This window comes from Ascaphus truei, chromosome 1 (assembly GCF_040206685.1).
Source record: "Ascaphus truei isolate aAscTru1 chromosome 1, aAscTru1.hap1, whole genome shotgun sequence".
Taxonomy (NCBI): Eukaryota; Metazoa; Chordata; class Amphibia; order Anura; family Ascaphidae; genus Ascaphus; species Ascaphus truei.
The window spans coordinates 493,353,427-493,370,239 of NC_134483.1; the positions used below are offsets into that span (position 1 = coordinate 493,353,427).

Below are 16,813 nucleotides of genomic sequence, written 5' to 3' on the forward strand. Positions count from 1 at the left end.
CAAATTCTGCAAGCTCCATCTTCAGTCTTCTCCAAAATCTAACTTCTGATTGTCAAGAGGCAAACACAAAAAAAGTGAGCGCCTGGAGATCAGAGCCACAGATCCTAAAATAACGAGGTGTGGAGGAGAAGTGGCATGGTGATTCATAAGTGAGGAGTAAGGTCAATCCTTTCATTTAGTACAAGACATATACTGAGATGTATCTTTCCCAATTACTTTTGTTTTTTTAAATGTATAAAAAGGGAATGATCTGAGGACACCTGAATTGAAATATTTCATTTGTCTGGCCAAGAAAACGGTAACAGCATGAGGCACAAACATCTCTCTTACTGCCACATATTCAGAGTCGTGTTTTTGTATGCTACTTAATGATACTTACAGTGTAAGAAGCTGAGTCATGTTGCTGAAGCTCTGGTTAGAAAGAGTACTAATCCTGTTGTTACTCAGGTCTCTAAAAAAAAAAAAAAAAGAAAGTCATAAATTCAGTGTAAAATTATTTATAAATGCTACATTTGTGAAAAAAACCATAACATCACGTTTTTGAGTGCCAACATGGTTAAAAAAAAGAACACAGATAGTAATACAGCTGATCTTTTCACTTAAGGTCTTCAGAATTATTTACAAACCGATATGGCACTGTAGATATTCTATATTCCACACAAGGGACAGTGGACATACCAGCTTTCCGGTCGTGCAGACACCATACAGATAGACATGACAAGATTGTCTGCATTTTTTAAACAAATCAAGAACTATTGACAAATAATCCTAGATATAATATTTAGTGGATTTGGAGAAGGTTGGCAAGCCACCAATGTTTTCACACTGACATTAATAGAATTCTGTGTCTTTTTTCGAAGTTCTCTCAAGTCTACTTGAGATCTATACCATTATTTACAGAAAGTATGTTGTATAGGCCGCACTACCTAATGTATTAAATGAAATGAGGATTTGACTACGTAGTGGGTGCTGGGGAACAATGAAGAGACCCCTAATCTCTCCTAAGGACACTATAGAACACACAAAGGGTTCCCTGCACTCCAAATAAATACGAGAAAGTAAGTGATAGTTGAAATGTTGAGGTGTATTAATGAGCAAAAGTAAATAACATAGAATGACACAGTGGATAAAGCGCAAATCACATGATAATGCTAACAAGAAAAGGAAGGGATGGTGTGGGAAGGGGTGGGGATGTGATATCACTAAAAAGTGAGCGATAAGAGAAAGAAATCCTTAACAGAGAAGGAATTAAGTGCGGTGAGAAGCGGGGGGCAACGTTTTGGGGTTACTTACCCCTTCTACAGGCCCATTCCCATAGCCACCACAAAGTGGGACTAATGTAAAAGCAAATGAACAAAAGTCCAACACTACTGTAAACAGGAAGGTGCAAGCAATATTCAATTAAATAGACTATGTCACATAATGTGTATGTGAATCTAATGCACTAGACACCTGACAAACCATAAGAGCCTGATAATGGAGAACACATGAGTGTATATAGTACAAATGATAATCAGTCTTTGCAGTATGACAACAATCTCTAACAATAACTCTCTAAGGCTCAAGCAAGCAACAGTCCTCAGTGGGAAGCCCTTCTTCAATCTTTGCTGCTATGGGAAAAACCTGTGATCAGGAAGTGATCCTCATATGATCCTGCTCCGACAGCCAGCAGGGTGATGTGACTATCACTTACTTTCTCGTATTTATTTGGAGTGCGGGGAACACTTTGTGTGTTCTATACCATTATTTACATTCCACAAGGCAAATTCCAACAATCTATATTCAATGCGGTGCTTAATAACAATGTAATAACTTTTATTCAACAGAGCTCAGTTACTGTAAGTCGAGGCATCGGTAACTGAATAGAAGTTAATGCATCATTAGCTGTGCTTAACCCGCTTCTTTCGGCATTGAATAGGCCTACATGAGAGATGTTTTTAGGACATCCCCAATCTTCTGACATATTTATGAAATTAGAATTAGATGGATCACTTCATTTCCCTAGCAAGGTAAAACAGACTCCAACAAATTACTGATACTTACATAAGCGTTAAGTGCTTAAAATTAGAAAGTTCCTTTGGAACAAGAGGAAACTGATTTCCATCCAAATATCTAAAACACAAATACAAAATGTAAGCTATTACCATACGATAATGTTGAAAGAATGTATCACAGCACAGTTCCCAAAGTCCCAATGGATGATGGATACATTTATGGCAAGTTAACAATGAAAATACAACATTATAATACCTGTAACTCATAAATTAATGTTCAGAGTCAGCAGCATTCATGATGCACTTGCTCTTTTCCAGAAATATAGTGCCTAATCTTTTTTATACAAAGATAATGAGTTTATTACATTAAAGGTTGTGACCTCCATATTAATCTGAATAACCAAACTTTTCTCTGTACCAAATTTTGTCCAGAATTACAAAATGCTAAATAAATACTCACTCATACTGTATACTAAGCATCATTTTCATTTATGATTTATATGTGATTGCTGTTTTTCTTTTAAAATAATAATACTAAACTCTATTTCTAACAAGAAAGAGGAATCTGTGGGAGAGAGAGAGATCCTATTTAGTGCACACCACGTGATTATATTAATACATTTTTAAATTAATTTTTCATTGGTATTGTATTTAAAAAGAGAGGAGACATACTGTACAACTGTGCTCAGGTGATTCTAGTAATAGAATTTAGAATCATAGAACAAACAAAATTTTTTTGTTAAGTTGGAAAAAAAAACCTCTATATCTTCTGCATTTTCTTAATGCCTCCTGGGGTCATTTTTAAATGTATTTTTGATACTAGAAATATCTACAAGTTTACTCATAAATGCAACATATTTTAGATATTATATGTTTGAATATTAGATTAGAATACAAATTAGAACTATATCTTCTTGTAAATAAACTCCCAAAAATCCCTTCTCCGATGTCACAATCACTACTGCAGTTACTTTGTAGACTGGCCTCTCTTAAAATGTATTCAGAAAATAGGTTAGACTTTCCAATGTATTTAGTTTAATTTACACAAGCAGTATTTCACTGAGAGAGGGAATATGTATGTGAAATGAAACCTGGACAATTATTTAGACATAGTATGGTAAAAAATTTTTTAAAAAAAAGACCAGCTGGTGGAGCAATTCATTGATCATAGCTGGCAACATTAATCTTTGTTCACGTTATGTTTAATTACATCCTTCCAATCACCCCTTTACAAATGTAGAGGTTCATTTGTTATCCTTATATGTGAAACAAAATAGGTTTCTCAGCTCTTGGCATTGATTCAACTCATGTCAAATCTTGAATGTTGAGCATCATGTTACTTCCTATCGCTGGACTCATAAGTGTAAGCCTGACATTGGACTTCAAGTAGACATAACTTGGGTTACTTACAGTTCGGTGACGTCTTTAGGGATGCCTTTGGGTAACGTCTTCAGTCCTTTGTTACTGCAGCGAACTACACTATCTAAACAGGTACACTCTGCTGGGCAGCGAGAAAGTGGCGAACAACTATTATCATCGTTCCCTGGTGTGTGAGAGGAAAACACATGCTAAGTAAACACTTGGACGCATTAACAGTGCATTTATAAATGCTGGCAATGATGGATCTTGTGCATTGGAATTTGTAATAACTTTATCTATTTACTGTAATCTCTTCTATACGTGTAATAGCTATTATACTTGACTTTTTTTACATCACATTGGGGGTTCGGTGTACATAGAGTATAATAAAAGAATGCTTCGCAAAGTGTACAGTGTAACGCAGTAAGAAAGTAATAAGATACTGCTAGTTAGCTTTGTAAATGAATTCTTCCAAATTCACTGCATAATATTGTTTTCACAAGTTCATATCTGTTTATAAGTTCGTACTATGCTTTGTTTCCATGAAATAGTTTGCTGGCACAAGTTACAGTACATAATAGAATACTCATACTGAATCTAAGATTGATCATATGATTACCGAATATCTCAGTGTATGCAATGCTCTAGTCTATACACACTGACTTAACCAATGTTTTTTAACACAGGTTTTCCCTTTTTTTGGTGTGCAAACACATTTTACCATTGGCAAGGTGCAAGATAGTTTTTCTGCAGATAGTACATAGATGTTAGCATTCTGTTTTGTACATTTCTCGCCAGCTTTCAGTAGATAAAACACACACAGCTCTTGTACATTCTCCTGTCAGTTAATAGTGCTGCCATTGTTAAATGTATGCTTGCAGTGCAGATAGTCTAAACTACCAGTACCCCTGTTGAAAATACATTGCATTCAACTTAAAATGTGCTGTCAATCTTTATTGATGATATATTGCGACTGAGTGCTGGGAGCAAACCGTAACCTTTTAGATGACTTCGGAAAATTGTCAGGTCAGTCTGTTCTCCATCACACCTACTGCACCGACACACTTTATTCGAGCAAATACCCAGTATGTACCTGGCAGATACCTGGAATGCGCCGCTCCTCACCTCTGACAAGCCCCGTTGCGTTTGCCTTCCCAGCCTGGGTTGATGCCTGGCTGACGGGCGGCTGATCTGTTAAATGATAATGATTAGGATTTAATAGGCTGCAATGCTTTGCGTGTCTACCAGATGGCATAAATTCATGAATTGTAATGCAGTGTATATATATATACTGTGCAGTATTGCAGCCAGCAGGAATAAAATGCTTCAATCCCTGCTTGGAAAATACCTCAATGCACTCGGGCAGAAAACAGTCACAAACCTCAATACACCCGGGTATACCCGAATTCGTGGGACTAGCCGAGCTCGAATAAAGTGTGTCGCCAGTGTACTACCATTAAAAACTAAGCTTGGAAATCATGGGTGCTGTCTACTTTTCCTATTTACACCTGTCAAAGGTGCAAACAGTCCACAGATACCCTGTGGATTTGTATCTCATGCTTCTTACATTGAGACAGATTCCCCCATTCAAAATAGTGTGAAGCAGGTTAACAAAGCATCAACTTGCTTTCGATTGTATAACAGTTCAATGCAAGAGACTGTGAGATAGCGCAATACCGATATTCCTAGCTACATCTCACCATCATCACATGTAAAATCTTGAATAGCCACATCCTGGATGGGAATCTCCTTCAGAAAGTATGGTTTTTGGCACCGAGGGTTCCCCGTGACAATGCGTTTCTTCCGGAGCCAATCTCCCAGCCAAGCCAGGTGGCAGTTACAATTAAAAGGATTTGCCAGGAGGTTCCTAAAATGAACACAAAAAACATTATGACCTTTTTAATTAGACACCGGAGGATTTGTAAATAAAATGGAAGAGGAAGATGCGGAAGTGAAGGCAATTTGAAACCTAAAATACACACAGACACAAAAGCAGGAGGCCGTATACTTGGCTGTCCTCTCCAGCACTAACGTAGGTAGGGATCGCAGCATTTATGGCTTTAAACAACGCTTTTCTTGAAAATGGAGCCATCGGGTATTTTTCCCCAATTCCGACCTTTTTGAATTTCAGCTACTGAATTCCCATCCAACATTTGACACAGAAAAAAACAAGTGACGGAAGAAATATCAGTATTGTGCTGTGAATCCCCATAGAACTCATTTAACAAGGGATTTGAATTGGTACCTAATCTGCGTTAATGCCAAACCCCACCTCTTCCACAATGCAGTCATTTGATATGGGGGATGAAGGTGGATTACTTTTTATTATTGGATTTAAAGTGACAACGGAAAATTCCATTAATTTGTCGTCTCAAGATTTCCATCTCCCCACTGCTCCAGGGAACAGCTTTCCAATCTAAACGGACAGCCCAGTTGATTACATGCCAGTTATAAAAATGAATCTCCTTGCAGTTTCCAATACCTTTGGCATCTTACCACTTCATGTTTAGACTGTTGACAATTCGGCTCTTCATAAACGTGCCATCTTTAATATTCACAAATTAGTCGGTAGGTGTAAAATGTCACATTTCATATAGATAAAGGAATAAGTGCTGTACTGGTCGATGTACCTCCTAGAAATAACTTGGTGGTTTGAATTCTATTAGAATTCTATTTTCTCTACTGTATTTTATAAACTTAAATAGTCTTAATAAACATTTTCAGCAATAAATACTTGGAAATCAAGTCTATACTATCTTTTTCTTTAAATTATTATTATTGAATTGCGAAAGCTGACAAATAAAGTAGATTATGTCTTTAAAAATGCATGTATAGGACAGAAACTAAATACAGACACACCCCGGTTTAAGGACACTGACTTTAAGTACACTCGCGAGTAAGGACATATCGCCCAATAGGCAAATGGCAGCTCACGCATGCGCCTGTCAGGACGTCCTGAACAGCAATACCAGCTCCCTACCTGTACCGAAGCTGTGCGCAAGCGGGGAGACTATAGAGCCTGTTACACATGTGTTATTTACATCAGTTATGCACATATATGACGAATGCACTACAGTACATGCATCGATAAGTGGAAAAAAGGTAGTGCTTCACTTTAAGTACATTTTCGCTTTACATACATGCTCTGGACCCATTGCGTACGTTAATGCGGGGTATGGCTGTAGATAAATTGGCCCTGCAATATTTATTTGGACTACTGTAAATATACAGTTTATGTAAGACTAACTTTGCAGAGTTTATATGTATTCTATAATATATATCTTTGGAAAGCTTATTTTTAAATATATATTATGCACAAAAAGGAAAAATATCACCTACTGCCCAGACAGTTTTTGCATAATTGAAACTAGACTGAGATAGCGACCACATTGTAATTCAAAAGGGTTGGACTACGGTTTTTATATAATCCACTTTTTTTGTGGACTAGATCGGTCTATAAAAAACAAGCAGATTTTTTCTTTAACAAACATAACCTGTTTGGACTGACACCTGCAAACATCCCAGTTTCCCAGATCCAGGGCCGAACGTGTGCCAGTAATGCTCAAAACATGGCGCTTTTTATATGTATATGTCTCTCGTGCCTTCTAAAAACGCGCTTTTGCTAACAGCATTTTTCATCGTTTCCAGAACGTGGGTGGTAAAAATGTGCCACAAAATGGCAGGGCTTTAATAAAACATGTTAGCCACAGTGGGGGAAAACAGGCCTGACTGTGTGACTGTCACTACAGGAAAGTGCAAAAGTCATTTTCTTAATGAATAGATCATCTACTACAGTCTACAGGTTTGCAGAGGTAATTCTGCTATAATGCATACATGTGTGAAAAATGTGAATAATAATAATAATTTCCATTGAGCCCTTTTCTACCAGGGGGGCTCAATGCACTTGACTTCACAATTACAACACAGCAGCACACAGCGCTGTAGATAAAATGTTACAGGCCCGGCCCCCGTGCAGATGGGCTTGGAAACTATGTTTGGTGCCTGATGCACAGGGAGATGATTCTCCTAAGGGTCCGACAGGGATTTGAATAGGGCTTCCTCTGATTCAAAGTCAGTGCCATTGTTTTCAGAGTCAGTTCCTTACTGACCCAGCCACTTTTCATTGCTGAAGGAGTCAGCCTCAAAACCCATAGTCCTAGAATGGTAACCCATACCTATTCAATAGAAAATAAAATATTGAAAAAAAAAATAGGGGCATTAGCCATTCAGGTGATCCGATAACAATTCTTATAGTCTGGTTTCAAAATGTGAAATACCCACCGGGGATTTAAAATGGATCAGTACAATACAAATACTGTACATGCTAAAATATTTCAAAGTGTGTTTTAAAACCTAAATCCATAATTTAATATACGTAAGTAAGAAGGCAATACATCCTCTAGTCATGACGACTTGAAATGATTTAAAATTGGTTATAAAAACACTTTAAACTTTTTTTATGTATTAAACCTATTCATTTGCACTGAGTTGGATTTTTCTCTGCACATACCTACACCAAGTTGAAGACCACCATTTCTAGACGTGGCCACTGAGGGGGAATCAGGATAAGAATACAGGCATTCTAATTAGAAGCCCACGGACAAGAGAACCCTTTATAGGATTGCTACTCACACAAGGCCGGGTGAGTAATATACTGATTTATACATTTATCCTCATATTCATCATTGTCTGTACCATTGCAAGTGCTTTGACTAGGGAATTCCCTTTGAGCTCTACTCTGGGTATTCATACAGCTGGGAGATATTCAGTCTCCACTTAACATTGTTTTGTTTATTTTTTTATTGCTCATTGCGTGCTCCCCTATTGTTTGTTCTTTTTCAATCTAGCACAAACATGAGTGCTCTCCTATACATAATGTAGAAATGTATTGTGCTACAACTGAATGTGAAGTATTCCAGACATCAGCAGACAACAATAGATCATCTCATTGTTTGCCAAAAGAAAAGAAGATTAACAGACTAAGTCGTATTTAATATTCTGAGTGCGCATTAGAAAAAAGGGAGCAAACTCCACTTACAATGTAGACAGAGAATGCAGTGTATCAAAAGCACCTGGAGCAACTGTAGTAATCTGATTGTCGTACAGAGAGAGCAAACGGACAGAGCTCAGTCCTGTGAAGCTGTCATTATTGGCACAGCTAATGCGATTGCTTCTGAGCATCCTAAAAGAGAGAGGATTACCAGTGTTATTTTAATGAATGTATGATACACTCTGAAATAGCGTTCTATTCCTTGCTACTGCGGATGCGCAAAGGTTTTGAACAATCATTTCCAGGTTACATTGTACCAGTTATTCTGTAGAAACACTTTGGAAGCTGTAAGTAACTTGCTTTACTTCTGCACTGTTCCTGGTGTTGAGTTCTTGTAATTTCCCTGCTAGCAATAACAAATGGCAGAACTACCAATCTCAATCTCAACATCTCATGTGGCTATAGATGATACTGCTGCATAGATTTAATCAATGACCCAGGAGATGTACATGCTTGCCACATTGTGTGCCATGCTGGTAGACTTTGCTATATCAGAAGCGTGTATCTACACAGAACTGCAGTTGCAAACTACTGTAGATTGAGCTAATGTGGACTGGTCTATACATCTATTTTAAAGCATCATATATTTTCTTTACAAAATAAATGGACTACAAAGCATTACTTTAAAACTGGACCAAATCAGTCTTTCCAAAGGACTTGGACACATTTGGTAATACTACAGAATGATTGTGCTTCAGTACAGTCAGGGACCTACTTACAAGGTTTTTAGTCCCTCCAGGCCCTTAAACATTTTGTGGTGAACATTTTCCAAGCGATTACTTGTCAGCAGTAGTTCGTTTACACCATTTGCTCCTTCAAATGCGCCTTCTTCAACATCAGTAATCTTGTTATTGCTCAGATTTCTAAAGAAAATAATACAGCAAATAAAACATCAATGATGAACACATCCACATGTCCACAAACCTACCTGTCCCCATAAAATCCCTTAGCATGCAATGCTTCCACTGCAGCCAGGGGATTCTGGGTAATGACATGCCAATTAAAGAGAATAAATCAAACACAAGTATATTAATCCCCACACGTATTGATGATATTTTATTCTCAGGTGATAGATGCACCACTAAAACAACGCTTACAGTTGTCAAATGCTTTTCTCCATTCCCTTAGTCCAGGTACAAGAAGTTCAGTAATCAGTCACAACTGCACAATTACATCTAGACTAACATGGCGTCCACATTCCATTCATGCATACAGTAGACTCATCTAAGTGTACCATACGACTTAGAATATGTATCGTAAAGATGTTATCATGGGAAATTTGCAGTTGTTTTCCTAAGCGTTACATTGAACTAGTCGAATAAAATCTGCGAAAAATATATTTGCAGGGCAAGTGTGACTATTTAATTTCCATACTTCATGATTTTTTCCCCCTATATACTTAGCCAAATGTATAAATGAAATATAATATAGCACAGAACTACTTTCATGAACAACCCATGCAGCATTACACACTTGAACAGTTTGCAAATGAAGCGAAACTGTGATTAGCAGGAGAGGAAAAGGAATGCAAAAGCCGTGCTTCAGGATAAATCAATTTAACAAGAGACCAGGATGAATTTATACACTATAAATAAATCAAAACCGGGTCAATCTTACATTTTGCTTTCAGAGTTTACATAATTACTTAGAAAAATGTAACTAAATGGTAATTTTAAAATGTCCCACAAACAGAGAAAGGAGGAGAAAATAAACACAAACTATTTTTGATGGAAGGCTAAAAGCCAAGTTAAATATTATATTAAGGTTTATGTTTCCTAAACTGATGCGGTTTGTGCATGAGAATTTTCTTTTAAATCTGGATTGATATATTGTAGTTTTGTCTCCAAAATACTCAATAAGACCAGGCTTGTTTAGTGACTGTAAACTGGGTTAGAAGATTGGAGGTCACCAGGAGACACATAAACATTATTAGAAATATGTTCTAACTCACAAAGTTAGAAACTCCACACTGAATGCAACTATGATCCTTAGGAACATGATTTGTGGATATGAACTGACACAGATGAGCAATCAAGTCCTTTTACTAATAATTTAGTTTCGATATTTTTTTAATGAAAGTGTAATGAAGCAAAAAGTCAAAGGCATGTACTAAATGTGCTGAAAGAGGCAGAACAGCATGGTTTAAAGCAGTATTTTCCAACCAGGGTCCCTAGGAACCCTTGGGTTCCCCAGGCATCCCTAAAGGGTTCCCTGCAATTTTCTGATCATTTGAAAATTGGGTCAAATACAGAAGAATTTACAATGCATGTGATCACAGAGTTGCTATTAGAGATGGTTGGAGGTTCCTCAGAATTTCACTTGGGGTTCCTAAGCCAAAAAAAGGTTGGAAACCACTGGTTTAGGGAAAAGTAAGAGAGACTGAAATAATTTTGAATTGCTAAGGCTTCTGTGATCCATGCTGTGCTGGTACAACAGACCAGCTGCCTGAACACCAAGTTTCCAAAGCTATGCTAGTGCAGCGTGTGAGAATACAACCGAAAGTGACTTGTAGGATCTGCAGTAACAGTCTATATCATTTTTCCGGCCAAAACTGATGCTGTAGCTTGTGGCTCTTAAACCTGTGCTGGAGCTTACTGAAACTGCTGTGGTGAAGTGATGGATCTATGAAACACACAGGTGAAGAGACATATCGTATAAATAGTTGATCTCAAAGAACAAACTAACATTTTTCTTAGCTGAGGGAGCTTCTTGAAGATCCCAGTCGCTTCTAAGACTGTAAATTCATTGTTGTTGAGGCGCCTAGACAAAAAAAGGAAAGTGGCAAAGATTTAATAAAATATGGAGCAGGGGTGCGCACACTTTTTGCCCTGCGCCCCCCATGCCTGCTCTCCCCCCCCCACTGATCGCGCCCCCCTTACCTTGTAGCAAGCTTCAAATGACACTATGGGGTTATATGATGTCACGTCACGTGACCCCGTGGCTTCATTTGATGCCGCGTTGCCATGGCGACACAGAACCATTTCATGTGATGTCACGTGACCCCACTGCGTCATTTGACGTTGCGTTGCCATGGCAATGCATCGTCCCGAAGCCGTCTGAATCAAGGTAAGTGAGTTACAGAGGCTTCGCGCGGTCCCTCGGTCTTTCATTTAAGTGCCTTGGGGAAGAGCACTGAGCCTCTGTAACCGCCGTGCTCCCCAAAACAATCTTGCGCTCCCCAATCATTGAGTGTCTCAAACTTAATGTTAACTCAATATCTAAATTGTGTACTCATTCAGTTTTATAGGAGCAATCCAAGCAATATCCTAATATCCTATTACATAATACTGCTTCCTTTTTATTTTAACATTCGAAGCTTAATGCCATTTTTTATGAGGTTTAATATACTGAGTATCCTCTCATGTCTATAGCAGGCTTTAGCTTCCCAAGCAGTGCAAAATATTTGTAACACTTTCCTGTTTGTGATAATTTGTTGCCAATATTTCCAGCACTTTCAGCTGTAAACTGTAACAATAGATAATGTTACCTTATTATTATTATTATTATAAGAAAACATTATAGCTACTGAGTTACACTGTGAATGATTGATTTGAAGCTGAAAGGCAGCCATTTAGTGAACCCTGGGAAACAGGATTTTGCTGATCAATCACAGGAGAACCAATCGATCTGCAGTTTAGGTAATTAGTTTTCCATAAAGGTAATCAAATGATGCATATATTAAAACCAAAAAGTTTTTATGTTGTTTTTTTTTTACGCTGCTTTATTTGCCTCTTTGTGACTCTGGTATACAAATTAATATATTGGTTAACTATATTTCATCTAAAGCACTTTTTCTTCCCAGTACATATTGTACTACACAGTGTCAACTATTTAATCAACACTTTACAGTAGAAACATTCAGACTATTTAAATACAGGGACATGCACGTCCAAAACAGGTACTAAAGCGTTAAACATAAGAATAAGGGAATCGGTTTGCCAGAAAATGTACAGATTATTTCAATAGCACAACATATATTGTTTAATAGTAATTAGAAACTCACAGTAATTTTGGAAGGAGATATAAACCTGACTTATGTTTCTAACTAATTTCAGAAGAATAGTGCTTTGGTGAATAAGTGGGTACTGCGTGTCTACATGTGCCGGCCGTGGTCACTTACATCGCAGCCGTAAATCAGCAGATCCCCTCTGACCGATTCTGTGGTCACAATGACTGGGGATTGATCATAACATGCAATACAGCATTGGAACGTACTTTATTCCACTAAGATGTGCTTGTAAAAAATGTTTTGTGACATCAATTATATGTAATGTTGGAGCTTTAAGACGATTCTGTCACAATGATTGGAAGTTCCCATTTTTACGGACAACAATTTGCAAAGGGACAGAAATGCAACACAATGCAGTGAGGTGGTGGCTTGAATACAGTTACAAGAACAAAACCAGAGGTTCTCAACTCCAGTCTGCAAGGGCCACCAACAGGTCAGGTTTCCAGAATATCCCTGCTCAGTCTATGACTGAGCCATCTGTGCTGAAGCAGGGATATCCTGGAAACCTGACCTGTTGGTGGCCCTTGAAGACTGGAGTTGGGAACCCCTGCTGTAACCTCATCTGAGCTGTAAACTATTGCCAGTCAGACAGTAATCTGGGGAGTGAGAACCAAGGTAGAAGTCAATGCTAATGACACAAATGGCAAATATTACTACTCCACTCTCACTTCGGAGGCATATATAGCTATATTACTGTTTGTAGGTTTGTTCATTAAGAACGGCTTCAAATTCTTTTGCACGAACAGAAAGTGAATATCCTGTTACTAAAAACAGAAAACAGTTATCTGTACAAGTAGGAATCCCCATTGTAAGTGAATGGTGATTGTGCAATATACATTTTCATTACTGTCTGAATACTAGTACCAAATATTGAGTGTGCTATACAGGGTTCTCAACTCCAGTCCTCAAATTCCACCCCCCCCCCCTCCCACACACACACCCCTCAACAGGTAAGGTTTTCAGGAAATCCCTACTAAAGCATAGGTGGCTCAATCAGTCCCTGGTTCAGCACAGGTAGCTTACTCTTCGACTGAACCACTGATTGAGCCACCTGTGCTGAAGCTGGGATAGCTTGAAAATCTGACCTGTAGGGGGAGTCTTGAGGACTGGAGTTGAGAACCCCCGGGCTACAGAGTACAGACAAAGAAGCAATCAATAGTAAGTGCAAATACGCCATCACATCATACTCTGCACTATATTTTCACTTCCCACTAAAAATAATATACATACAAGTACATGAGCACGTAGAACACTGTTCTCGATATTACATTGTGTGTTCAGGAAAAGTTCAGCACTTTGCCTTCTATCTGCACTTCTCCCACAAGTTTCTATTTCTTTGTGGAGGAGCCAAATTGTAAGTGAAGCATATTGCTGGGAAGCCGTACGGGTAGCGTGGGACGCACTTACAGCTCAGCAGTGTACTGGGGAATGTGGTCGGGGATTTTGGAGAGTTTTTGATTGGAGCAGTCAACTGTTGTCCCTTCACAGCGGCATTTCTCCGGGCAAGCCAGGTCGGCAAAACAGTCTCCACTAAGCTTGGATCTGTAGTCTTCAGTGCCTGGGGAATATTTAAGAAATAACCTTCATACAAATGTAAGGGGGGGGGGGGAGAGAGGCAAAAAAAAATAATGTATTTGATGAAGAAAGGACCAAGGCGACACGACAACAGAACCATGGTGAAGGTGAAAATGTGGGTCTCATTTGAAATCTTCCCTTTTGCTGGACAGACATCGAGGTTGGGACACCAAGGTTTCATACATAAACTTCAGACAGGGAGCGGGGGGGGGGGAGAAACATGACTGGATTGGCATTACAGGATTACATAAATGATTCAAGCTTTTCACAGCTGTACTGTCTGCTGGTCCTGTTCACAGACAATCTGATACCTTTGCATTTCACAGCTATTCATCAAAACTGTTGCCTAACTTCCCAATGCTAAATGCATCATAAAACATGCATTTTTTTCCATAGGTGTAGGAAAGCACAGCCTCTTAGTTTCATTTCAGTGTGCATTGCATACAAATCTGTAAAGATTTAAAAAAAAAAAACTATTTTAACCATAGTAAAACTTGTAAGGTTTCACCATCACACGATGAAATCATTAAAACAATAATCCTGGTAAAGTCATGGGCAAAACTATTTGATCTTAACACACGTCGAGCGGTCACAGAGTGTGTTCTGCAATAGCAGTTTTCAGGATTAAAGGGCCTCAGCCTGTTCCATTCTAAACCTCGTTGCTGTCGGAAGGACTAACAGTGCATTGCTCTGCAACGTGCTGCTACTCTGCTTCTCCGCCAACAAAGAGAGGTATCTAATATTTGCACAAGCCTCAGCAGCTTGCCATGCTGTAGAAAGCTGCGTGACGTTCCATGGTGCTTGACAGAACCATGTTTTACTCATACCTCACAACCACATGGTTAGATCAAGCACAACAGAAAATCTCGCTTGGTTACCATAAGTGCATCCATAAGGCCAAGGAGAGGACCAAAGGGAAAAAGTAGGAAGGAGGAGGTGAGAGCGGCAGAGTATCTTGAAGCGTAATACCTGTATGCAGCAGGGCATTCTTGTTACAGAATGTACTGTACACTGCCATAGCAACAGTATTAACGGTGGATCTTAAACAGGAGCACAAGGAAAGACTGACAAACGTACATCTTTTCTTTCTTCAATTTCCACAACATCAAAAGGCAGACACGGATAAAATATGAAGTAAGGAGCTCGGGGTGAGTTAAAACACCAGTTCCACTTACAAGGGTATGTATGTTGGTAATACATTTTATTCTTAGAGAAAATGTTGGTAAATATTTGATTGATTTACCAAATTTTCAAAACAATATAAAGCTATTTAATCCAGCTCTAGGGTGACCAGATGTCCCGGTTTAGCCGGGGCAGTCCAGTTTTTTTCATGTCTGTCCCGGCTGCCCGACATTCTTTAAAATGTCCCTTTTTTTGTGGCTGTCCCGGTTTGGACCATCAGAGCAGGGGGGGCAGCAGAGAGCAGAGAATGCAGGGAGGAGAGTGGAGGTCGAGTCTGACTGCGGAGCCCTAGCAGTGAGACCGGGAAGTGTCTGCTGCCAGGGCTCAAGATGGCTTCCCCCACCCATGCAGGTAGGGTCCAGAATGGGGGGGACACACTCACTCACACAATGGGAGGGGGGAAGAGAGGGAGAGACACACAGAATGGGGAGAGACACAGAGACACAGCATTGGAAGAGAGGCACAGCATGGGGAGAGAGGCACAGAGACACAGCATGGCATGGGGAGACAGACAGCATGGCATGGGGAGAGAGACACAGAGACAGCATGGGGAGAGAGACACACAGAGGCACAGCATGGGGAGAGAGACACAGAGGCACAGCATGGGGAGAGAGACACAGCATGGCATGGGGAGAGAGTCACAGAGAGTGGGGGGGGGGAGAGAGTCACAGAGAATGGGGGAGGGAGACAGAGAATATGGAGAGAGAGAGAGACAGAGACAGAGAATGGGGGAGAGAGACAGAGAATGGGGGAGAGAGACAGAGAATGGGGGAAAGAGACAGAGAATGGGGGAGAGAGACAGAGAATGGGGGAGAGAGACAGAGAATGAAGGAGAGAGAGACAGAGAATGGAGGAGAGAGAGACAGAGAATGGAGGAGAGAGAGACAGAGAATGGAGGAGAGAGACAGAAAACGGGGGAGAAAGAGAGACAGAGAGACAGCGTATGGGAGAGAGAGACAGAGACAGAGAATGGGGGAGAGAGAGACAGAGAATGGGGAGAGAGGGACAGAGAATGGGAGAGAAACAGCGAATGGGGGAGAGAGAGACACAGAGAATGGGGGAGAGAAAGATACACAGAGAATGGGGGAGAGAAAGAGACAGAGAATGGGGAGAGAAAGAGACTCAGAGAATGGAGGAGAGAAAGAGACACAGAGAATTGAGGAGAGAGAGAGACAGTGAATGGGGGAGAGAGACACAGAGAATGGGGGAGAGAAAGAGACAGAGAATGGGGGAGAGAGAGACACAGAGAATGGGGAAGAGAGAGACACAGAGAATGGGGGAGAGAGAGAGACACAGAGAATGGGGGAGAGAGACAAAGAATGGGGAGAGAGAGAGAGAGAGAGAGACAGAGAATGCGGAGAGAGACAGAGAATGGGGAGGGAGACAGAGAATGGGGGAGGGAGACAGAGAATGGGGGAGAGAGACAGAGAATGGGGGAGGGAGACAGAGAATGGGGGAGGGAGACAGAGAATGGGGGAGAGAGACAGAATGGGAAGGGTTGAATGAGAATGTAGGGGTGGGGGGAGAACGAGAATGGAGGGATATGGGGGGGAGGGAGAGAGGCTGGAGGGGGGGAGGAAGAATGGGGTGTGTGAGAGAAGGGGGACAGAGCGGGGCGGAGAGACATAAAGGAGAAGGGGCGCA

General features: G+C 40.0%; 1 protein-coding gene across 10 annotated transcripts in view; it reads right to left on the reverse strand.

Moving 5' to 3' along the window:
- The window catches only part of SLIT2 (slit guidance ligand 2), a 297,113-nt gene that overhangs the window by 36,978 nt on the left and 243,322 nt on the right, over window positions 1-16,813 (reverse strand). For all 10 annotated transcript variants that reach the window (XM_075568739.1, XM_075568766.1, XM_075568749.1 and 7 more), the window contains 8 exons: window positions 13,820-13,970; window positions 11,089-11,163; window positions 9,123-9,266; window positions 8,392-8,535; window positions 5,054-5,220; window positions 3,405-3,537; window positions 2,044-2,112; window positions 380-451 (listed from right to left, as the gene is read on the reverse strand). In XM_075568739.1, coding sequence (XP_075424854.1) covers window positions 380-451; window positions 2,044-2,112; window positions 3,405-3,537; window positions 5,054-5,220; window positions 8,392-8,535; window positions 9,123-9,266; window positions 11,089-11,163; window positions 13,820-13,970 — 955 coding nt within the window. The remainder of the gene's footprint in view (window positions 1-379; window positions 452-2,043; window positions 2,113-3,404; window positions 3,538-5,053; window positions 5,221-8,391; window positions 8,536-9,122; window positions 9,267-11,088; window positions 11,164-13,819; window positions 13,971-16,813) is intronic.